At 41.8% G+C, this 24,708-nt stretch overlaps 1 protein-coding gene across 1 annotated transcript in view; it reads right to left on the reverse strand.

Annotated features, from left to right (window-relative positions):
- WSCD1 (WSC domain containing 1) overlaps positions 1-24,708 on the reverse strand; it is a 60,676-nt gene that overhangs the window by 27,150 nt on the left and 8,818 nt on the right. The window contains exons 2-4 of the mRNA XM_070742537.1: positions 9,578-9,692; positions 7,991-8,175; positions 2,860-2,981 (exon numbers count right to left, since the gene is read on the reverse strand). Of these exons, the coding sequence (XP_070598638.1) occupies positions 2,860-2,981; positions 7,991-8,175; positions 9,578-9,692 (422 nt within the window). The remainder of the gene's footprint in view (positions 1-2,859; positions 2,982-7,990; positions 8,176-9,577; positions 9,693-24,708) is intronic.

Raw genomic sequence — 24,708 nt, forward strand, 5'->3', positions numbered from 1 at the left:
TGCCCCAAGGACTGTGGATGTGGGGGAGACATCCACATGCTGCAGGCCTGTTTTGCCCCCGGTGGAATCTGCTGATGAAGGCTCCTCTGACCAAGAAGACATGAGTGACAGGGAGGAGGAGAGTGGGGCAGACAGCTCAGAAGGAGATCAATTATCTAGCTCCTCCTTGGATTCAGAACAAGAGTTAATGATACAGCTACGCATGAGGAGAGCGATGCATAGGCAACAACAACTGAGAGATTATTATAAAAAAAAATGAGGCCACCTGTGGTTGGGTGGGGCTGTGGTAATTAGTGTGGGTTTGGCCATTGTGGAGGATTTTCTGATTGTTGTGTTTCATGACTGCTTTACTGACTTTGACTTTTTGTGTGCTGATGTTTCCCCGCTTTGAAACTAAACCAGAGCAAAGTGTGTGTCACTTTGTGAAAGAAGAAGGACTGTGAATTGCCTCACAGCTGCAAACTAAGTATTACAGAACTGATAAAGGACTTGTACAAATTACCAGTTTGTTTGGAGACGAATGCTCTGTGCTATACCAAAAGAGGGCTTGGTTTAAGTGAATTTTCATTATAAAGAACATTGTTTTGAATTTTCAAACGTGTGTGTGTCTGAAATTTGTACCTGTGAATTTTTGGGAGGATTCTACCAGAGAGCCCGACAGAACACTGAAGAACTCTGGGCAGCTCACAACAAAGATAAAAACATCATAAATATCATGATCATTAAAAACAATTTAAAAACATATATAGTGGTACCTCTACCTAAGAATGCTTCTACTTGCGAACTTTTCTAGACAGGAACTGGGTGTTCAAGATTTTTTTGCCTCTTCTCAAGAACCATTTCCACTTACAAACCCGAGCCTCCAAAACTGTAACTGGAAAAGGCAGGAATCTCCTAGGAGGAAACAGGACTGGAAAAGGCATGGAGAAGCCTCCGTGGGTCCTCTCTAGAAATCTCCTGGGAGGAAACAGGGCCGGAAAAGATGGAGAGAAGTCTCTGTGGGGCCTCTCTGGGAATCTCCTGGGAGGAAACAGGGCCTCCACCCTCCTTGTGGTTTCCCCATTCGCATGCATTATTTGCTTATACTTTGATTCCTATGGGGAAATTTGCTTCTTCTTACAAACTTTTCTACTTAAGAGCCTGGTCATGGAACGAATTAAATTCGTAAGTAGAGGTACCACTGTACACATTTCATTCCGGTCGGTCGGATCTTATAAAGATATAATATAGTGAGATCAACAGTTGAGTCACTCCTCTATTTTGGTGCTACTTTCCCTCTCAGTGGCTTTCGATACCATTGACTGTAGTATCCTTCTGGGATGACTGAGGGGGTTGGGAATGGGAGGCACCGTGCTATGGTGGTTCTCTTCTTATCTCTCTGGCTGTTCACAGTCAGTGCTGGTAGGAGGACAGTGTTTGACTCCTAGACCCCTAATTTGTGAGGTCCATCAAGGCTCGGTTTTCTCTCCCCTCTTATTTAATATGTACATGAAACTGCTGGGTGAGATTAGCATGAGCCGGGGTGGCGCAGCAGCTAGAATGATGTACTGCAGGCCACTGAAGCTGACTGTAGATCTGTAGGTCAGCGGTACAAATCTTATCACCGGCTCAAGGTTGACTCAGCCTTCCATCCTTCCGAGGTGGGTAAAATGAGGACCCGGATTGTGGGGGCAATAGGCTGGCTCTGTTAAAAAGTGCTATTGTTAACATGTTGTAAGCCACCCTGAGTCTAAGGAGAAGGGCGGCATAAAAATTGACTGACTGACTGACTGACTGACTGACTGACTGACTGACTCAATCAGCCAGCCAGCCAGCCAGCCAGCCAGCCAGCCAGCCAGCCAGCCAGCCAGCCAGCCAGCCAGCCAGTCAGTCAGTCGATCAATCAATCTGTCGATCAATCAATCTGTCAATCAATCTGTCAATCAATCTGTCAATCAATCTGGCAATCAATCTGGCAATCAATCTGGCAATCAATCAATCTGTCAATCAACCAGTTAATATGTCAATCTGTCGATAAATATGTCAATCAATCAATCTGTCAATCTGTCAATCAATCTGGCAATCAATCTGTCGATTGATCAATCTGTCAATCAATCAATCTGTTGACAAGGAATGAGGTACCAGCAATATGCTGTTGGTACTCAGTTGTATATCTCCACCCTTTGTCAGTTCAGTGAAGCAGTGGATGTGATGTACAGTTTCAAAATGTCTTGAATACCATTGGCATTGACACAATCACCATTGGTCAATTGCAAAAGGCAGCTTTTACAGGTAGTCTTCAACTTGCGATCACAACTGAGCCCCAAATTTCTGTTGCTAAGTGAAACATTTCTTAAGAGTTTTTGCCCCATTTTCTTGCCACAGTTGTTAAGTGAGTCACTGCAGTTGACAAGTGAGTAGCATGGTCATTAAGTGAATTGGTTCCCCCATGGACTTTGGATGCTAGAAATCCCAAAATTTCTTGGAACAGCTTACATCCTGCAGCAATATCTTATTAAACAACAGTTAATTGTGTGACCAACCATAATAATATAGGAAGGAAGGAAGGAAGGAAGGAAGGAAGGAAGGAAGGAAGGAAGGAGGTGGGAGGGAGGAAGGAAGGAAGGAAGGAGGGTGGGAGGGAGGGAGGGAGGGAGGGAGGGAGGGAGGAAAATTTCTTGGAACAGCTTACATCCTGCAGCAATATCTTATTAAACAACATTTAATCGTGTGACTAACCATAATAATATAGGAAGAGAGGAAGGAAGGAAAGAAAGAAAGAAAGAAGGGAAGAAGGAAGGAAGGAAGGAAGGAAGGAAGGAAGGAAGGAAGGAAGGAAGGAAGGAAGGAAGGAAGGAAGGAAGGAAAAGGAATTCTTACCTTTTTGGAGCAAAATTCAGAGCACATCTCCACTGTCAAATTGGAATGTATCAATGAGGCTGGCAAGATGTTTGTTAAATTTTCTGGTACTTTAAAACATCCTTGATAGGTAGTATTTTGCCCTGCAAAGAAACACAAGAAGTTTGTTCTTAAGTATTAGCAATCAGGAAAAATTGCCATCACCACAAGGTATGTACCCAACACACACACATACAAACACACACACCTATACTCTTTTTTAAAAAGAAAATATAATCTTTACTGAAGATAAATAGGAGAGGGGATACATAAAGCAAAAGGACTATGTGAATATTAGTAAAAAATGTATATGAATTTAGAGTATAGTGTTATAAAACAAAATATGCACTTACATAAGGAAGAAAAGCTAAAGAGAGAGAAAGAAAAACAGAGAAAAGAGGGATATAGAGGGATTATTATTATTATTATTATTATTATTATTATTATTATTATTATTATTATTATACCACTCTATAAATTGGTAGCAGCCCACCACTGCTGCAACCATCATAAGTGTGAAAACTGGTCATAAATCATATTTTCAGTGCTGTTGTAACTTTGAAGAGTCACTAAATGAAAAGTTTTGAATTAAAGTCATTAAATGAATAATTTTAAATCAAGGAGTATCTGTATTTCACTTTGACTTAAACAGGGGAAAAAAACCTAAGAACCCCACCTTCTGAATTTTGAAAAAGAAAGTAAAAGGAATCCTACAAACCCATTACATTCTTCTTGATTGTTAGGCTTTTAAATTAAACATTCAAAAAGTCCTGGTTTCATTAGAGAGCAGACGGGCTTCAGGAGACTGCAACTCCCTTATTAGAAAATTCTTAAGTAACCGATTTTAAGTGATGAATCAATTAATCTTGATTAAATCTGCATATGGAATATGACAAAAAAAAATGCATTCTCTGACACATCAGGTCGGAAGAGTCAGCCAGAATGTGAAAGTACTTTTTTGGATGATACACTTTGCAGAATCTGTAAGTACCACGATTAAGAACAGTTTACTACTGTTACTAATAATAATAATAATAATAATAATAATAATAATAATAATAATAATAATAATAATAATAATAATTGGGGCATACTTTAAGAAAAATGCAGAGGTTGCTATTCTTCAGCCAGAATTTTTTTTATTAAGTTCCATTGAATATTGCAGATCTTATGTCTAAGTAAATCTGAATAAGATAGTAAATGCCAATCGCTTAATCTCTCCCCCCACCGCCACACAATTAATCAATTAAACGGTCTGTCTATTTTCATCAAGAATCATGTCTTTTTCTTTAGGCATTTCTCAGAGCTCTATTGGTATCAATCAGAACTATAAAAAGCTTCACGAATTAGTCATCAATTGACGACCAAAATTGAGTCAAAAATTTATATTGTTTAGTAAGAGAGATGTTAAGGGAATTTTGCCTCGTTTTATCACCTTTCGTACCATAGGCATTAAATGAATCAATGCAGTTGTTAAGTTAGTAACATGGTTGCTAAGTGAATCTGGCTTCCCTCTTGATTTTGCTTGTCGGAAGGTTGCAAAAGGGGATCAGAGTAACCCTGGGACACTGCAACCGTCATAAATGTGAGTCAGTTGCCAAGCATTCAAATTCTGATCCTGTAAATGATTTGAAATTATTGTAAATGTGAAAAATGGCTATAAGCAGGGGTGGGCTCCTGAGCAAATGAGGGGTGACTCCAGTGAGGTAGTGAAAATGGAGGGAAGGAGGAAAGGAATGGAATGGAAAGCAAAGGAAAAGAAAGGAAAGGAAAGGAATGGAATGGAACAAAGGAAAGGAAAGGAAAGAGGAGGAAAGAAAAGGGGAGGAAATGAAGGAAGAGAGAGAGAGGGGGGGGAGAAAGAAAGAAAGAAAGAAAGAAAGAAAGAAAGAAAGAACTTATGACCACAATGAAGCCCAAAATTTGGTTGCTAAGCAAGGGCATTCTTGCTCTTGCTTAGCAAGAGTGAGTTTCACCACATTTTACTCAATCCATGACATTTCCTAGCACTAACAGTGATGTGCAAGCTTGGAAAGTACATCTGAAGTCATGTGTAATGTTCTAATGTACAAAGGTTATGGCTAAATGTGTGGCAGAAAGTGGACTCTGGGTATGTTTTTCCTATCACAGTAAATGAGGTTGAATGTGTATAGTTTTAGAAGGGCTCTGGGTGTGTATGTGTGTGTTTGTGTGTACATATAGTAGATAATGTATATTTTTGAGTTTCTGTGTGTAATATGTATGTACACCTATGGCATATATTCATATAGGATTGAATAGTATACTTTGGATGTGCAGTAATAGTAAATACCTTGTATCTCTTTGAGGCGAGGAGAGGCCAGCCACCCTAACCCAAACCCTTGACATGAGTGACGTCAAATTGGCCACCTTTAAGTCACTCACATGACCTTTAAGCCACTCCCAGTCACATGATCGTCAAGCCACTCCCACCTGGTCACATGGCCACAGTATGGTAGTAACAATTTTTGTGGCCCTTCACTGACTATACATCATATTTTTCACTGCTATTGTAACTTAAAATGTTCACTAAATGAATGGACTACCTGTAACCCCCTCTTTCCACTCAAACATTCCCAATTCTGGGAACAAATAATGAAATCAATCAATAACTCCTAGGCTGCATTTTTACTTGAAGAAGTGTTAGCACTGATGAAAATTTGGGAATGCGCCAAGAAGCAGGTTAAAGTCTGCAGGTTAAAAGTCCTTTTCACTAGCAGAGAGAACAATGCTAGTGTTCCTTCTCTACAAATGGCATTCATAGGGAGCTGTATATTTGAGCAAAATAAGAATGAATCAGAGATTTAAGATATGTTATTTCCCACTCTAGCAGGATAACTAGAAAAGGATGAGAAAGGAAATGTTGTTTTTCCTTTAAAACCAAAAAGGATGAACAAAGTTTCCCCGGAATTTTTTTTTTTTACATTGCAAAATTAACTTTTACTCATTACTGGTATTTTTTTAAAGAATCTTCCACCCCCCACCCCCTTGTTTGATCCTTTAATGCTGGTCTACAACTAGGAGAGGAGCTAAGAATTTATTTATTTATTTATTGGATTGGTATGCCGCCCCTCTCCGTAGACATGGGGCGGCTAACAACAGTAATACAAAACAGCATGTAAATCCAATACTAAAACAGCTAAAAACCCCTTATTTGTAAAACCAAACATACATACAAACAAACATACCATGCATAAATTGTAAAGGCCTAGGGGGGAAAGAATATCTCAGTTCCCCCATGCCTGATGGCAGAGGTGGGTTTTAAGGAGCTTACGAAAGGCGAGGAGGGTGGCGGCAGTTCTAATCTCCGTGGGGAGTTGGTTCCAGAGGGCCGGGGCTGCCACAGAGAAGCCTCTTCCCCTGGGCCCTGCCAAACGACATTGTTTTGTTGACGGGACCCGGAGAAGGCCCACTCTGTGGGACCTAACCGGTCGCTGGGATTCATGCAGCAGAAGGCAGTCTCATAGATACCCTGGTTCGGTGCCATGAAGGGCTTTATAGGTAATGAGCAACACTTTGAATTGTGACCGGAAATTGATCGGCAACCAATAGAGAAAAATGATCCCTCAATAGAGAATAGAATAGAATAGAATTCTTTATTGGCCAAGTGTAACTGTGTTAGTACTATGTACATAACGGATTGGGTTTGGCAATATATAAAACAAACCATCAATTATGCTTAAGTGTATTGAAACACTATTGCTTTAAGAGTTAGTGTTACAGAAGCGTGATTCACTCTCTGTGACTCTTTTTGCTGTTTCTATTATGTTCTCAGTGACTGCTGTAGCAGAAACTGTGTGTTAAATTCTGGTTTATGTATTTGTAAGTTAAACAAGTAAGACTTATAGTTTTGTATAAGTATTGACTGATTTTAACTGTGTATGATTAGGACTATTCTTGACTAATAGTTGAAGTAAATAATATTTACTAGGACTATATAATATAATAAAATAATATGACTGGGACTATTCTTGACCAATAGTTGAAGTAAATAATATTTCGTACACTTAATTTATCTGACTATTACTAGTATCTCTGGGCTATAAGCTGGATATTTGCTAGAACTCCATGTTTCCTCTGTTTTTGACAACTCAGAAATCACTCTGCACGCTCCTTAACAGATTGGACACACAAGGGATTTGTTATTGGTGCATTGCAAACTTCAGGTCGTGCAGAATGCAGCTGCGAGAGCAATCATGGGCTTTCCCAAATATGCCCATGTTACACCAACACTCCATAGTCTGCATTGGTTGCTGATCAGTTTCCGGTCACAATTCAAAGTGTTGGTTATGACCTATAAAGCCCTTCATGGCACCGGACCAGATTATCTCTGGAACCGCCTTCTGCCGCACGAATCCCAGCAACCAGTTAGGTCCCACATAGTGAGTCTTCTCTGGGTCCCGTCAACTAAACAATGTCGGTTGGCGGGACCCAGGGGAAGAGCCTTCTCTGTGGCGTCCCCGGCCCTATGGAACCAACTCCTCCCAGAGATTAGAATTGCCCCCACCCTCCTTGCCTTTCGGAAGCTTCTTAAAACCCACCTCTGCCGCCAGGCATGCGGGAACTGAGATACTCTTCCCCCCTAGGCCTTTACAATTTTATGCATGGTATGTCTGTATGTACGTTTGGTTTTATAATAAGGGTTTTTAACTGTTTTAATATTGGATTGTTTATATGCTGTTTTTATTACTGTTGTTAGCCGCCCCGAGTCTACGGAGAGGGGCGGCATACAAATCCAATAAATAAATAAATAAATTGTGAGTGAGTTGATATGAACATCAGCAAAGACATAACCTAGAATTGTACTAATGAGGAGAATATAGAATTCAAAATGTAATCCTATCAATTCTCCAGTTTCATCTCCCGAACCCAACTTCCTGCACCCATCATAGAGATTTAGAAGTATTTTTGGGGCCCACCCATAAAGCCTTCTGCTTGGTTGTTTGTCTGGTATTAATCCCTGCTTATCTACTTACTTACTGCTCATCCCTGCTTATCTATTAAGACCAGACAAACAGTCAAACAGAAAACAATACACACATTCTGTTGCCCATCCCTATTGGGAATACTCACTTAAGAAGCTTACATCACTTACGTCGTTTAGGCCCTGCCCCTGATTCCACCACCTGGTAAACAGAGAGCCTGTTGATGCCTCCACAGATGGTCCCTTTCTCCCCTTTACACTCGTTGTTGCACTCTTCCTGCTTTGCAATATTCACTGGCAGCTGGTTTCCACAATAGCATTCTGCTCCAAATTCCAAGCCGGCATATTTATAAGCCCTAGGCAAAACCAAAGAAATAAAATTATTCTTATATCATCATTGCAACCTATACCAAAAAACAAATACCTTCTACTCAGGGGTGGGCTGCTGTCTGGACGGGGGAATGCAGTGTGGTAGCAAAAATGGAGTACCACCCGAGAGCACCCTATTTGAAAGGAAAGTTGAAAGACAATGCAGGGAATCCTCTTCTCAAGGAGACTTTATAGCAGTGAGGACGAACCTATGGCACGCTTGCTACAGGTTACATATTGTTCTCCTCCCGAAAATTCAAGGATACAAATTTCAGACACACACACGTTTGAAAATTCAAAACAATGTTCCTTATCACAAAAGTCAAAATAAACTAAGCACTATTTTTGTATTGCAAAGAGCACTCTTCCCCAAACAACCAGGTAGTCTGTAAAATTTCCCTTAAGCAGTCATTAAGTACTTAGCCCGCAGCTGGGGAGAAACTTCACACCCCTTCTGCTTCCAATGAAGGGAGACACACACACACACACACGCTGCTCTGCTTTGGTTTCAAAGGCGTGAAAAATCAACAAAGTCCAGAAACAAGCAACACAGAATTCCTGAGGAACTGCGATCAGATACTCTTTCACAAAGGCCAAACCCACACACTGCTATTTATAGCAGCAGCCCTAATTACTGGAGCCCCACCCAACCACAGGTGACCTCATTTTCTCTTGTAATAATCCTTTAGTTGTTGTCTCCTATGCATCACTCTACGCATGCGTGGATGTGTCATTAATTCTTGTTCAGAATCCAAAGATGATACAGATGATTGATCTCCTCCTGGGCTGTCTGCCAAACTCCCTTCTTCCCTGTCACTCATGCTTCCTTGGTCAGGGGAGGCTTCATCATCAGATTCCATCGGGAGCAAAACAGGCCTGCGGCATGTGGATGTCACCCCCACATCCACCTGCACATTCCTTGGGGCAGGAGCTGGGGCAGAGCTAACCATAACACTCAAGGAGACCTTATAGCAGTGAGGACGAACCTGTGGCACGCTTGCTACAGGTTACACATGGAACCATATCAGAGGTCACACAAGGCATTGCCTATGTCAGCTCCAGTGTGCATGTGTGCACTGGCCAGATGATTTTTGGCCTTGAGGAAGGCCTTTTTGCCCTCCAGAGGCTTCAGGGAAAATTCCCTGAAGCCCTGGAGGGCTAAAAACATCACAACTCTTCTGTATTTTGCACCTATCTTCTGGAGTGTTGGCTATTCCTGCCAGCTTGGTGTCATCTGCAAATCTGATAAGTATTTCATGCTGAGTCAACATGTACAAAATGAGGACCAATTCATGTTATGATGGATTTTGCCGTTCCTGTTTGGAAAACTTTAAGAGCAAAAGCATGCAGAAGAAATAAAATACTTTTTTCCCCTTTTTTCTTTTTTACCTCTCAGCACAAGCTTCTTGGCAATGGGAAATTGTCATTTTTCTCAAGTCATAGAACACGGCTCCTTTCAACGTCTTTTTTCTTGGGTCATCTCCAAAGCAACCGATGTAAGTGCCTTTAGCATGTGAAAATACAACCAACAATTAAAAAGAATCTTGAGAAAGGAACTGAATACCAAAACAACAACGACAAAAAAACCACCCCAAAAACCACCCCAACCTCTAGTATTCTCCTTTTAAAAAGAGCTTTGAAATCCTCTCCTATAATAGCTGTAGTCTAGGGATCCCCAAACTTGGCAACTTTAAGGCTTGTGGATTTCAACTCCCAGAATTCTCCAGCCAGCATAAAGATTTGAGACCTCTGCGCTAGGATTGGAATCTCCTGCGCCGAGATCTCAAATATCGTGCGCTATACCGCACAGTGCAGGTTAGAGGGAACGTTGAATCCAATCTCTTGGTTATTAATGTTTTTTTTATGAATAAATGTTGACCATTTGCTGTTGAAGACTATATTGATTTGGGGCATACATGTCCATTTATGTCTATGTAAATGAAGCTGTTCATTGGTTGAGAACTTGAATGATTTGTGGCAAATAATGTATGATGGGTTGTGCCTAAACCTTGGCTCACCTAAAGCAACTAAATCACTTTGAAAATACAACATAATCTTATTTGTGGGCATACAAACAATAATACAGTATATTCTTGAAAGACTTGATACTTTGCTGAGTGACTATGAGCAAAAGCAGAACCAGAATTTGCAGTATATGTCCACAAGTCTTAATGTTGCCAAGTTTGAAGACTTCTGCTGTAATCTCTTGTTCTGCCAGGAAGAACCAATAAAATATGATTAAGAACTAAACTTCAGGTAAGAAAACATGTAGCACTTTTAGTAGTAGTCTTTGGCTCACAACCATTCATTTAATAACCATTCAAAATTGAAACGGCGCTGAAAAAAGTGCCTTACGACCAGTAATGGGTTGCAGCCAGTACAGCTGGGCTAGGGGCTCCGGTAGCACAAATGGAGATGCGCACACATCTCCGCGCGCCCAATGTGTGCCCACATGAGATTTGTCTTCTGTGCATGCGCAGCAATCAAAATCTCATGCGAGGATGCTCTCGCAAGAGAGATTTCACTGATTTTTGGCATTTATTTGCTTTCACGCATGCGTGGAAGCAAAGAAATCACCCAAAATAGAAATCTTATGCCTAAGAGCATCCTCGCAAGAGATTGCTCTTGCTGCAAATGCGCAGAAGCCAAATTTCACACCGACAAAAAATTTCTGCATTTTATTCAAAGTTTTGTTCACTATGGTGTCAGTTTTGGTCGCCACAATGTCAGTTTTGGTCGCCACAATGTCAGTTTTGGTCACCACAATGTCAGTTTTGGTCAGCCACAATGTCAGTTTTGGTCACCAAAATGTTAGTTTTGGTCACCACAATGTCAGTTTTGGTCACCACAATGTCAGTTTTGGTCACCAAAATGTCAGTTTTGGTCACCACAATGTCAGTTTTGGTCGCCACAATGTCAGTTTTGGTCGCCACAATGTCAGTTTTGGTCACCACAATGTCAGTTTTGGTCAGCCACAATGTCAGTTTTGGTCACCACAATGTCAGTTTTGGTCACCAAAATGTCAGTTTTGGTCACCACAATGTCAGTTTTGGTCAGCCACAATGTCAGTTTTGGTCGCCACAATGTCAGTTTTGGTCGCCACAATGTCAATTTTGGTCGCCACAATGCCATTTTTGGTCACCACAATGTCAGTTTTGGTTGCCACAATGTCAGTTTTGGTCGCCACAATGTCAGTTTTGGTCGCCACAATGCCATTTTTGGTCACCACAATGTCAGTTTTGGTCGCCACAATGTCAGTTTTGGTCGCCACAATGTCAGTTTTGGTCGCCACAATGCCATTTTTGGTCACCACAATGTCAGTTTTGGTCGCCACAATGTCAGTTTTGGTTGCCACAATGTCAGTTTTGGTCACCACAATGTCAGTTTTGGTCAGCCCCAATGTCAGTTTTGGTCGCCACAATGTCATTTTTGGTCGCCACAATGTCAGTTTTGGTTGCCACAATGTCAGTTTTGGTCAGCCACAATGCCATTTTTTGTCACCACAATGTCAGTTTTGATCACCACGATATAAAAAAGATGTGGAGACTCTAGAAAGAGTGCAGAGAAGACCAACAAAGATTATTAGGGGACTGGAAGTTAATACATATAAAGAATGGTTGCTGGAATTGGTTAGGTTTAGTTTGTTTGTTTGTTTGTTTGTTTGTTTGTTTGTTTGTTTGTTTGTTGATTGATTGATTGATTGATTGATTGGATTTGTATGCCGCCCCTCTCCGTAGAATCGGGGCGGCTAACAACAGTAATAAAAAACATCATATAAATCCAATACTAAAACAACTAAAAAACCCTTATTGTAAAACCAAACATCCCTACAAACAAACATATCATGCATAAATTGTAAAGGCCTAGGGGGAAAGAATATCTCAGTTCCCCCATGCCTGACGGCAGAGGTGGGTTTTAAGAAGCTTACGAAAGGCGAGTAGGGTGGGGGCTATTCTAATCTCCGGGGGGAGTTGGTTTAGTTTAATTAAAGGAAGGACTAGGGGTGGTTATGATAACAGTGTTCCAATATCTAAGGAGCTGTCACAAAGAAGAGGGAGTGAAGCTATTCTCCAAAGCTCCTGAGGGCAGGATAAGAAGCAAAACTAATCATGGAGAGAAGCAACCTAGAACGAAGGAGAAATTTCTTGACAGTTAAAACAACTAATCAGTGGAACAACTTGCTTCCAGAGGTTGTGAATGCTCCAACACTGGAAGTTTTTAAGAAAAGATTGGACAACCATTTGTCTGAAATGGTGTAGCGATGGTGAACCTTTTTTTCCTCGGGTGCCAAAAGAGCATGTGTGCACACTGTAATGCATGCACGAGTGCCCACACCCATAATTCAATGCCTGGGGAGGGCAGAAATAGCTCCCCCCCTCCAGAGACCCTCTGGAGGCTGGAAATGGCCTGTTTTCCAACTTCTGGTGGGCCCAGTAGGCTCGTGTTTCACACTTCCCAGGCTCCAAAGGCTTCCCAAGGGTGTAAAACACCCTCTCCATCCCACCCATAGGCTCTCTGGAAGCCACAAATGCCCTTCTAGAGCCTCTGTGCAAGCCAAAAATCAGCTGTCTGGCACACACATAAACGTTGGAGCTGAGCTAGGGCAACGGCTTGTGTGCCAGAAGATATGACTTTGTATGCCATCAATGGCACCCATGCCATAAGTTCGCCATCACCGGTATAGGGTTTCTTGCCTGAGCAAGGGATTGGACTAGAAGACCTCCAAGGTCCTTTCCAACCCCATTATTCTACTCTATTCTACATTGCCATTATAACTTTGAGGAGCTGCTAAATGAATTGTTGTAAGTTGAGGACGAACTACGGTGTATTTCCATGTCCAGTCAACGAAGCAGTGGAAGTGATGTGCCGGTGTCTGGAGGCTGTTGGGGTCTGGATGGGTGTCAACAGACTCAAACTCAACCCGGATAAGACGGAGTGGCTGTGGGTTTTGCCTCCCAAGGACAATTCCATCTGTCCTTCCATTACCCTGGGGGGGGAATTATTGACCCCCTCAGAGAGAGTCCGCAACTTGGGCGTCCTCCTTGATCCACAACTCACATTAGAGAACCATCTTTCAGCTGTGGCGAGGGGGGCGTTTGCCCAGGTTCGCCTGGTGCACCAGTTGCGGCTCTATCTGGACCGGGACTCACTGCTCACAGTCACTCATGCCCTCATCACCTCGAGGTTCGACTACTGTAATGCTCTCTACATGGGGCTACCTTTGAAAAGTGTTCGGAAACTTCAGATCGTGCAGAATGCAGCTGCGAGAGCAGTCATGGGCTTACCTAGGTATGCCCATGTTTCTGCAACACTCCGCAGTCTGCATTGGTTGCCGATCAATTTCCGGTCACAATTCAAAGTGTTGGTTATGACCTTTAAAGCCCTTCATGGCACTGGACCAGAATATCTCCGAGACCGCCTTCTGCAGCACGAATCCCAGCGACCGATTAGGTCCCACAGAGTGGGCCTTCTCCGGGTCCCATCAACTAAACAATGTTGGTTGGCGGGCCCCAGGGGAAGAGCCTTCTCTGTGGCGGCCCCGACCCTCTGGAACCTACTCCCCCCGGAGATTAGAACTGCCCCTACTCTCCTTGCCTTTCGTAAGCTCCTTAAGACCCACCTTTGTCGTCAGGCATGGGGGAACTGAGACATCTCCCCTGGGCATATACAATTTATGAATGGTATGTCTGTATGTATGTTTGTTTAGAAAATGAGTTTTTTAAAATATTTTTAAACTGTAATTTAGATTTGTTGTAAATTGTTTTCACTTTGTTGTTAGCCGCCGCGAGTCTGTGGAGAGGGGCGGCGTACAAATCTAAATAATAAAATAAAATAAAAAATAAAATAAATATTTCATATTTTGCTCAAAAGCTATGGCCATTTACAGCCCCCCTTCTCACTTCCCCCATCACGGTTGCAGTTGCAAGCCATTATTACATTATTATTCTTTCCCTGATTCTAGTCAAACTTTAAAGCACATCTGATTGGAGAAATGAGTCAACCCAGGAAAAAAAAAAGACCAGAATCAGAGCTAGAAAGTAAAAATAATATAATTTATTTTGGCATTAGTAAAGGATGTTTCCTACATATTCCTGACTTTGATATCCTACTTGGAAAATCTTCAAGGAATGCAACATTTATTTTAAAACCAACCGCCCTTCATTCACTGCACTGCCCCCCTTTCTGTAATGCAAAATTAAAATGAAACCATCAAGTTTGCATCTCCTTGATAAAGTTTCTGAATTCAATCTTGTGTACTGTCATGCAAATGTAGAGAGAGGAAGAAATGAAGACTAGCCATTTATTGGATTTCTCGTGAAAGGACATGAAAACGAGTCTTTGGAGAAGGGCGGCATACAAATCGAAATAATAATAATAATAATAATAATAATAATAATAATAATAATAATAATAATAATAATCCAAAGTGCAGGCTCTGTAAAGAAACAGATGAAACAATTGATCACATACTCAGCTGCTGCAAAAAGATAGCACAGACTGACTACAAGCATAGACATGATGCTGTGGCACAGATGATCCACTGGAATTTGTTCCGGAACTACCATTTCCAGGTGGCAAAGAACTGGTGGGATCATAAGCCCGAAAAAGTGGTCGAAAATGAGCAAGCAAAATTACTGTGAGACTTCCGACTGACCGAATTCTAACACACCAGACATCCTGATTGTGGAGAAAAAGAAAGTATGGATCATCCATATCGCAATCCCAGGGGACAGCAGAATTGAGGAGAAGCAGCTAGAGAAATTAGTAAAATACGAAGATCTAAAAATCAAGCTGCAACGACTCTGGCATAAGCCAGTGAAAGTGGTCCCAGTGGTACTTGGCATGCTGGGCGCAGTACCAAAGGATCTCAGCGGACATTTGAAAACCACTGGAATTGACAAAATTTCCATCTGTCAATTGCAAAAGGCCCCTTTACTGGGATCGGCAAACATAATTTGCCGCTACATCATGCAGTCCTAGGTGCTTGGGAAGCGCCCGACTGGTGATGAAATACGAAATCCAGCATAGTGATCTCGTTTGCTATGTTGTATTGACATAATAATAATAATAATAATAATAATAATAATAATAATAATAATAATAACAACAACAACAACAACAATATTGTTATTGTTGTTATTGTTGTTATTGTTGTTATTGTTGTTATTGTTGTTATTGTTGTTATTGTTGTTATTGTTGTTATTCTTATTCTTATTCTTATTCTTATTCTTATTCTTATTCTTATTCTTATTCTTATTCTTATTCTTATTCTTATTCTTATTCTTATTCTTATTCTTATTCTTATTCTTATTCTTATTCTTATTCTTATTCTTATTCTTATTCTTATTCTTATTCTTATTCTTATTCTTATTCTTATTCTTAATATTGTTGTTATTATTATTGTTGTTGTTATTATTATTATTATTATTATTATTGTTGTTGTTGTTGTTGTTGTTATTATTATTATTATTATTATTATTATTACAGTGGAACCCCGACATAAGAGCTGCTCTACTTAAGAGCAACTCGAGATAAGAGCTGGGAGGGGAGAGATATTTTTGTTCTACTTACAAGCCCAAATTCGAGATACAAGCGCCAAGGAGCTGTCTCCTGAAGCCAAATGCTAACTTCCGCGTTTGGCTTCAGGAGACAGCTGCGAAGCGGCGCGCGTGTTTTAAAAGGTTGCAGCCGGCCTGGGGGGCTCGGGGGGGTGCTTGCAGCTTTCTTTCTTGCTCTTTTTCTTTCTCTCTTTTACCTTCCCTTCCTCTATTTCTTCTTTTCTTTCTCCTTCCCACCTTCTTCCCTCCCTCCCTCCCTTCACTCATTCCTCTCTTACTCTCCCCTTTCATAAGTTTCCTTGCTTCCTTCCTCTGTTCCTGTCCCTTCCCCCATTCTTTCTTTCTTTCTTTCTTGCTCTTTTTCTCTTTTACCTTCCCTTCCTCTATTTCTTCTTTTCTTTCTCCTTCCCACCTTCTTCCCTCCCTCCCTTCACTCATTCCTCTCTTACTCTCCCCTTTCATAAGTTTCCTTGCTTCCTTCCTCTGTTCCTGTCCCTTCCCCCTTTCTTTCTTTCTTGCTCTTTTTCTTTCTCTCTTTTACCTTCCCTTCCTCTATTTCTTCTTTTCTCTCTCCTTCCCACCTTCTTCCCTCCCTCCCTCCCTCCCCTCATTTCTCTCTTACTCTCCCCTTTCATAAGTTTCCTTGCTTCCTTCCTCTGTTCCTGTCCCTTCCCTCTTTCCTTCCTTCCTTCCCACCCTCCGTCCATTCATTCACCCATTCCTCTCTTGATCGCTTAAAGCCGGTCCCTGGTGCAAAAAGGGTTGGGGACCTCTGTCTTACAGGATTGGGTGGCAGAGAAGTTGAACATATGTAAATTTTAAAGTTTAAGAAAGTTTACAAGTTAAGTGAAAGAAACTTCATTATTCATTTATATGTACATGTACATTTCTTCATTAAAAACATGTCTTTCTGCATAATTTAGACTAACTTTGTGAGTTTTTTGAGGGCTGGAACCAATTAAAATTATTTACATTAATTCCTATGGGGAAAAGTTGTTCGAGATAAGAGCTGCTCGACTTAAGAGCCCAGGTCCGGAACGAATTAAACTCGTATCTCGAGGTACCACTGTATTATTATTATTTTAATTATGTACAATCTATGCAAGTGGTGGTGAATATTTTTTTAGCTCAGGTGCCAAAAGGTTGCGTGTGGGCATGCCCAGACCCATAATACGATGTCTTCTCCCTGTGCAAACACACAACCTTCGCATGCCCCCACACATGCTCACAGGTTTAACTGAAGCCTCCAGACACCTGAAACCTGGGAATGGTGAAAAATGATCCAATGGGCCTACCGGAAGTTTGGAAATGAACTTCCGGTTGGCCCGTTTGGTTTTTTTTTCTCTGTCCCCAGACTTTTGGAGGCTTTCCTGAAGCCTGGGGAGAGCAAAAACAGCTGAAAAGAAGGCTGAAAATCAGCTGGCCAACACACACATGCACTCTGGAGCTGACATAAAACAATGCCTCATGTGCTGTCAGATTTGGCTCCTTGTCCCACTTGAGGCATGCAGGCCATAGGTTCACCATTAATGACCTACACAAACACAAGAAGAACTTTTGGGAAGTGAAAAAGAAATAATAATCACCTTTCGGTTAGCGGTGACAGCAATTTTGGCCATTGATCAGCTGACATTTTCTGTAAGTCTTCACAAACTAAATACATGTGCATTACAGGAAGTCCTCAACTTACCACCATTCATTTAGTGAACATTCAAAGTTATAGTGGAACTGGAGGAAAAAAATGGCTTATGACCATTTTTCACCCTTATGGCCACCACAGTACCCCCATTTTCTCTGTGGATTCGGGCACTCCGAGTCCACGGAGAGGGGTGGCATACAAATCTAATGAATTATTATTATTATTATTATTATTATTATTATTATTATTATTACTATTACTATTTTCATCCTTATGGCCACGGCAATCAAAATTCAGGCACTTGGCAAACTGACATCTATTTATGACGGTTGTAGTGTCCTGGGTTTATGGGATCACATTTTGCAGCCTTCTGACAAGTAAAGTCCTTGGGGGAAGCCAGATTGACTTCACAACCATGTTAGTAAGTTAACAATTACGGTGATTGTGCAAGAAAGATCATAGTAGGGCAAAAACTCACTTAGCAACAAACTTTTGGAGCTCAGTTGTGGTTGTAAGTTGAGGACTACCTCTATTACAGCACTCTATCAACTAGACATGTTTAGTACCCATAAAGATCTTTTTCATTGAGGAATATATTGTAAAAGCTTTGGAAATAAATGGGTTGACAGTTCGTAAAGTCTCTTTTCTTGTGATAGCTAGCTGCCTTTTTGAGTTTCTTAGAAAACTCTTCAACTGTGTGTGTTATCTAACACAAAATCTGCAGCGACACAAATGTGCCCAACGCTCTCTAAAAGCAGAGCTAAATTTTATCTGATTGATTTGAATCACAGAAGATAAAGGAAGGCAAGGAAACTTGAATCACAAGAGTTTTGATGCAAAAGGAAACCATTACAGGATATGAACATTAATAATAATAATAATAATAATAATAATAATAATAATAATAATAATAATTATTATTATTATTATTATTATTATTATTATTATTATTATTATTATTATTATTATTATTATGTCAGTACAACACAGCAAACGAGATCGCTATGCTGGATTTTGTATTTCATCACCAGTCGGGCGCTTCCCAAGCATCTAGGACTGCGTGATGTAGCGATGAATTATGTTTGCTGGGACCACTTTCACTGGCTTATGCCAGAGTTGTTGCAGCTCGATTTTTAGATCTTTGTACAGGTACAGTGTTCCCTCGATTTTCGCGGGTTCGAACTTCGCGGAAAGTCTATACCACGGTTTTTCAAAAATATTAATTAAAAAATACTTCGCGGGTTTTTCCCCCTATACCACGGTTTTTCCCGCCCGATGACGTCATATGTCATCGCCAAACTTTCATCCGCCTTTAATAAATATTTTTTTAATAAACTTTAATAAATAACCCTGGTGAGTAATAATCTAAATAGTTGCTAAGGGAATGGGAAATTGCAGTTTAGGGGTTTAAAGTGTTAAGGGAAGGCTTGTGATACTGTTTATAGCCAAAAATAGTGTATTTACTTCTGCATCTCTACTTCGCGGAAATTTGACTTTCGCGGGCGGTCTCAGAACGCATCCCCCGCGGAAATTGAGGGAACACTGTATTTCACTAATTTCTCTAGCTGCTTCTCCTCAATTCTGCTGTCTCCTGGGATTGCGATGTCGATGATCCATACTTTCTTTTTCTCCACGATCACAATGTCTGGTGTGTTATACTTCAGAATTCGGTCAGTCTGAAGTCAGAAGTCCCACAGTAGTTTTGCTTGCTCATTTTTGACCACTTTTTCGGGCTTATGATCCCACCAGTTGTTGTTGTTGTTGTTGTTGTTGTTGTTGTTATTATTATTATTATTATTATTATTATTATTATTATTATTATTCCACCACAGATGAAGGATGTGAATACTGTACTCACTACTGTTCAAATAATATCCATTGAACAAATAAACCAGCTTGCCTATAATACAAAAGTAATAGTAACAGAAGACTTTCGGCTACTACAGCCACTGCAGCCTCCTAGAAAATTGATTGGAAAACCAAAGTGGAAGATCAGGTTGGAGTTGAAACTTAAAAGTTTACGATCACAGCAATGAATGTTGCCGTCCCACTTTTGGTCGTAGGTCAAGGATTATCTATATTTCACATATCCCATTCTGAGAACTTTCAAGTAGGGAAAAGATATTTGAAGGGAGATCAATATTTTTTTCTGTTTCATGTTGTTATTTAATTATTTATTTGGCTTCAAAGCCACCTGCAAACCCTGCCTGCTTTAGCCTACTTTTTTTCCTTTTCTTTCTTTAAAGGAGAGTGAAGTAGAAAAAACTATATATATATATGAATGGCATACATAGTCCTTTTTCAATAAGGTCTCTTGAGTTTCATATTCCTACACCCTTTTCCCATTTCCATGTTAATGGGCTGCTGCCTCCACAGGAGGTAGACGCAGTGGTGTTAGTAAGTTTACACACTATTTATTGAATACTTAATAGTTTTTTATTGTTCTTCCTTCTCTAGTACCTTAGTATGATCCTTAATTACTTTTAAAATAGGAAATAATGAAATAGTATGTTTTTACCCATAAACACCTTAATCATTTTAATCATTATATAGAACTGAACTTTTATAGCAATTAAAGAAAATTGAGCTACTTGCCTAATTTGTTATCATACTGAACCTTGTGGGTTCAGTACAAAACCTTAAAATGTGACTGTGCTCCTCAACAGATAGCACTGTCTATCATTTGTCCTTTTTGTGGCTATTCAAATAATGTGACTTAATCAACTGAAAAAGAGTCCAAGCACCTATTTGAAAAAATATCTTGGTCGGTAAACCACTCCCACCCAATCACATGACCTTTAAGCCAATCCTGGTCACATGACCATCAAGCCACTCCTGCTGGGTCACATGACCATCAAGCCACTCCTACCCAGTCACATGACCATCAAGCCACACCCACTAAATAAGCCACACCCACAGTGTGTCAGTAAAAATGTTGGCAGCCCATCACCGTTATCCATCCTGTGGGCCACCAGTTTGACACCCCTGGCTTATATCTTCCCCAAAATCAATTCTGTGTTCTTTTACAACAGGGGTGTCAAACCTGTGGCCACGGGCTGGATGTGTCACGTGCTGGTCACCCCCACACCCTTTTTAGTTGCAGTGGGGAAAAGTCACAATACATTGAATGTTTACTAGTATGACTGTTGTATGAATTGTTAATTGAAATTTTAAAGCTAGAATTTTTTAATGATTGTTTATGTTATTAATCGGATTGTTTTTCTACTGTTTTATTATGTGCTGAGAGTCACCCCGAGTCCTCGGAGAAGGGTGGCATACAAGTCCAACAAAAATAAAAATTAAATAAATAAAACATCATGTGACGATGCTGTGACGACACAAGTGTGACACTCCTGCTTGTTCTGCCCGCGTGTTTCAACCGCCCATAATTACAGGGTAATTAGTCCAGGAAGACACACACCACATGATAAAAGGAAAACCCAAAGGTTTTTATAAACAGAAAAACAGAAACAGCTCCCTTTTTAAATGTCAAAGGGATTATCCGGTACACACAAGTCACAGGTTAAATGCAATCCAATTGCTCACCCAATAACTGGGAAATTGGGTCCAATTCTAAAGTCCAGAGAGTCCACACACAATCTTGAACAGCACAAAAACCACGATCTTGACGGAATAATTAATCAGATAGACTGCCATGAGGCTAAAACACCAGGCTGCACTTTTATCTGTAGCACTAATTATTGGAGCCCTACCCAACCACAGGTGGCCTCATTTTCTCTTGTAATAATCCTTCAGTTGTTGTCTCCTATGCATCACTCTACGCATGCATGGATGTGTCATTAATTCTTGTTCAGAATTCAGGGATGATACAGATGATTGATCTCCTCCTGGGCTGTCTGCCAAACTCCCCTCTTCCCTGTCACTCACGCTTCCTTGGTCAGAGGAGGCTTCATCGGCAGATTCCATCGGGAGCAAAACAGGCCTGCAGCATGTGGATGTTTCCCCCACATCCACCTGCACATTCCTTGGGGCAGGAGCTGGGCCAGAACTAACCACAACACTGCTTTACAGGGAACAGAATCAAGACAAGCAAGATGGCAGCTCTGAACAATTGCAGTTACTGTCCTGATGTTTTCTGACATACACCATGTCCACAAACACATAGAACAAGCTTTTTAAACTTAAATGGAGGCTTTGCTTTCTTCTGGCTTTTTCGCCCTCCATTATTTCCTGTCTTGCGTTCAGTTTCTGAATGAAAGCTTTTCACAGATGGATCCAAAATAAACCATTCAATCTTCAGCTTTCTTTTTCTTTTTTTGGATAAAAATAGAATCTACATCACTCTCTCTTTTGGGTGCAAAAAAAAGGGTAAAGAAGAAAAAAAACTATCAAAGTAGGAGGAAAAGCTAAAACTCTTGAATTAAGATGTTGAGACAAGGTGAATGGTATGTTTCTTCTAAAGAGGTGAACATTGGCACTTTCCAAACATGCAATTAGGAAGTTCGCAAGCTGCGAACAGACACCCACAATAAACTGCTAAGAAGGTGGGAGTTTTCTCTTCCTGAGCTCCATTTCACAGCTTTGGAGAGTTCTTTTATCTTTTGCAGCTGCAGATTCAAAGCCATCTGTGCTTCCTCAGGTTGTTGTTGCACTGCTAGGTAGATAGAATATTTTGATTTAACCTCTTTTCCTCCCAGAGCCCATTCTGAAGTGAACTTGGGTGAAACCATCTTGTGCTGACTCATAGTTGCCAGGAACTCTGAAGCGGGGAAGAGAGGGGGGAAGTAGATGGACTGATTAAGAGTCGAAACAAAAAAAAATTCTCGTGGGAACCAAGGTCATCCTAACAGGTGACCATTGAGCGAAGAGAGGAGGGACCCAGCAGCCTCCCAGGTACTTTACATTGGACAATGTAACCAGTGACATTTGGGGAGGGAACTATTTATTCTTTTAATTAATCTAAACCCGCAGGAACTTTTGTTTTCACTAGCTGTGCCGATATGATACATCCAATAAATGTGTTCTTTGAAGAAACTACCCGCCTTAGACCTCTGCTTTTGGCAGATGCGTTACTCAGAATGCTGATTCCTGCTTTGAGGGTTTTTAATTGTATTGCCCACAAGATCATATGCTGTCAACAACTACTTCAGCTTCAACTGCAATAACACAAGAGCTCGCAACAGGTTCAAACTTAATATCAACCGCTCTAAACTTCACTAAAAAATATGATTTTAGCAATCGAGTTGTTGAAGCGTGGAACTCATTACCAGACTCCGTGGTGTCAACCCCCAACCGCCACCATTTTTCCCTTAGACTTTCCATGGTTGACTTCTCTAGATTACTTAGAGGCCAGTAAGGGGCGAGCATAAGTGCACTAGTGTGCCTTCCATCCCCTGTCCAATTGTCTCTTCTATATTTTATATATCTTTTCTCCCATCCATATTAGTTTAGTTAGTTTAGTTTTATTGGATTTATATGCCGCCCCTCTCCGAAAACTCGGGGCGGCTAACAGCAATCATAAACAATATACAGTAATAATCCAATACTAAAAGCGAATTAAAAAAACCTTAATATAAAAAACCAAACATACATACAAACATACCATACATACAATTGTAAAGGCCTAGGGGGAGAAAGAATCTTAATTCCCCCATGCCTGGCGGCAGAGGTGGGTTTTAAGTAGCTTGCGAAAGGCAAGGAAGGTGGGGGCAGTTCTAATCTCTGGGGGGAGTTGGTTCCAGATGGCCAGGGCCGCCACAGAGAAGGCTCTTCCCCTGGGTCCCGCCAAGCGGCATTATTTAGTTGACGGGACCCAGAGAAGACCAACTCTGTGGGACCTAACTGGTCGCTGGGATTTGTGCGGCAGAAGACGGTCCCTGAGATAATCTGGTCCGGTGCCATGAAGGGCTTTATACGTCATAACCTATATATCCTTCCTTTACTCTTCATTGATGTATTCTATTCTCATATCTCCAGAAGGTTTTCAGAGGGTGCTTGGGGTTATCCCAGATACACTCGTTCACAGTTCGGCAGAGTTTCTTGCTGAGGCCTGGAACAAAGCTGCAGTAGGAGCTCTTGACCGGATTGTGCCATTGCGACCTCTCCGCGGCACTAGACCCCGTAGAGCCCCATGGTACAATGAGGAGCTCCGGGAGTTGAAGCGCCAGAAGAGACATCTGGAGAAGCGATGGAGGAAGAGTAAGTCTGAATCTGACCAAACACTTGTAAAAGCTCATATTAAGACTTACAAAGTGGCGCTCAAGGCGGCAAGATGCGTGTATCATGCCGCTTTGATTGCATCAGCGGAATCCTGCCCGGCCGCTCTGTTCAGGGTAACCCACTCCCTTCTTAATCAGGGGGGAGTTGGGGAGCCCTTGCAGAGCAGTGCTGAGGATTTTAACACGTTTTTCACTGATAAAATCGCTCAGATCCGGGCGGACCTCGACTCCAATTGTAAATCAGAGTCAACTGACAACGAGTCAGTCAAGGTGACTGGGGCTAAATGTCTTTGTCCACCTGTCTGGGTGGAGTTTGACTTGGTGTCACCTGATGAAGTGGACAAGGCCATTGGAGCTGTGAGTTCCGCCACCTGTTTACTGGATCCGTGTCCCTCTTGGCTGGTTTCGGCCAGTCGGGAGGTGACACGGAGCTGGGTCCAGGAGATTGTCAACGCCTCCTTGGGGAGGGGGTCCTTTCCGCCACTTTATAAGGAGGCGGTTGTGCGCCCCCTCCTCAAGAAGCCTTCCCTGGACCCAGCCGTGCTTAATAACTACCATCCAGTCTCCAACCTTCCCTTTATGGGGAAGGTTGTTGAGAAGGTGGTGGCACTTCAACTCCAGCGGTCCTTGGAAGAAGCCGATTATCTAGGTCCTCAACAGTCTGGATTCAGGCCCGGCTACAGCACGGAAACTGCTTTGGTTGCATTGATGGATGATCTCTGGCGGGCCCGGGACAGGGGCTTGTCCTCTGTCCTGGTGCTCCTTGACCTCTCAGCGGCTTTCGATACCATCGACCATGGTATCCTTCTGCGCCGGCTGGAAGGGTTGGGAGTGGGAGGCACTGTTCTTCAGTGGTTCTCCTCCTACCTCTCCGGTCGGTCGCAGTCAGTGTTAGTGGGGGGTCAGAGGTCGACCTCGAGGTCTTTCCCTTGTGGTGTGCCTCAGGGGTCGGTCCTCTCCCCCCTGCCACCGTTTCCCATAGGCTGCGCGGCTGCGCGCCCGCGCACCCAAAATACCCCCACACACCCTTTTCCATGGGTGCGCAGTCCCCATCCCCCTGCCAGCCCGTGGGGGGGGGGCGGGGAGGCGCTGGCAGCAGAAGGGAAGGGAGCTGCAGCCGCCCCTGCCTCCCCATGTTGCCTC

This window comes from Erythrolamprus reginae, chromosome 1 (assembly GCF_031021105.1).
Source record: "Erythrolamprus reginae isolate rEryReg1 chromosome 1, rEryReg1.hap1, whole genome shotgun sequence".
NCBI classification, from domain to species: domain Eukaryota; kingdom Metazoa; phylum Chordata; class Lepidosauria; order Squamata; family Dipsadidae; genus Erythrolamprus; species Erythrolamprus reginae.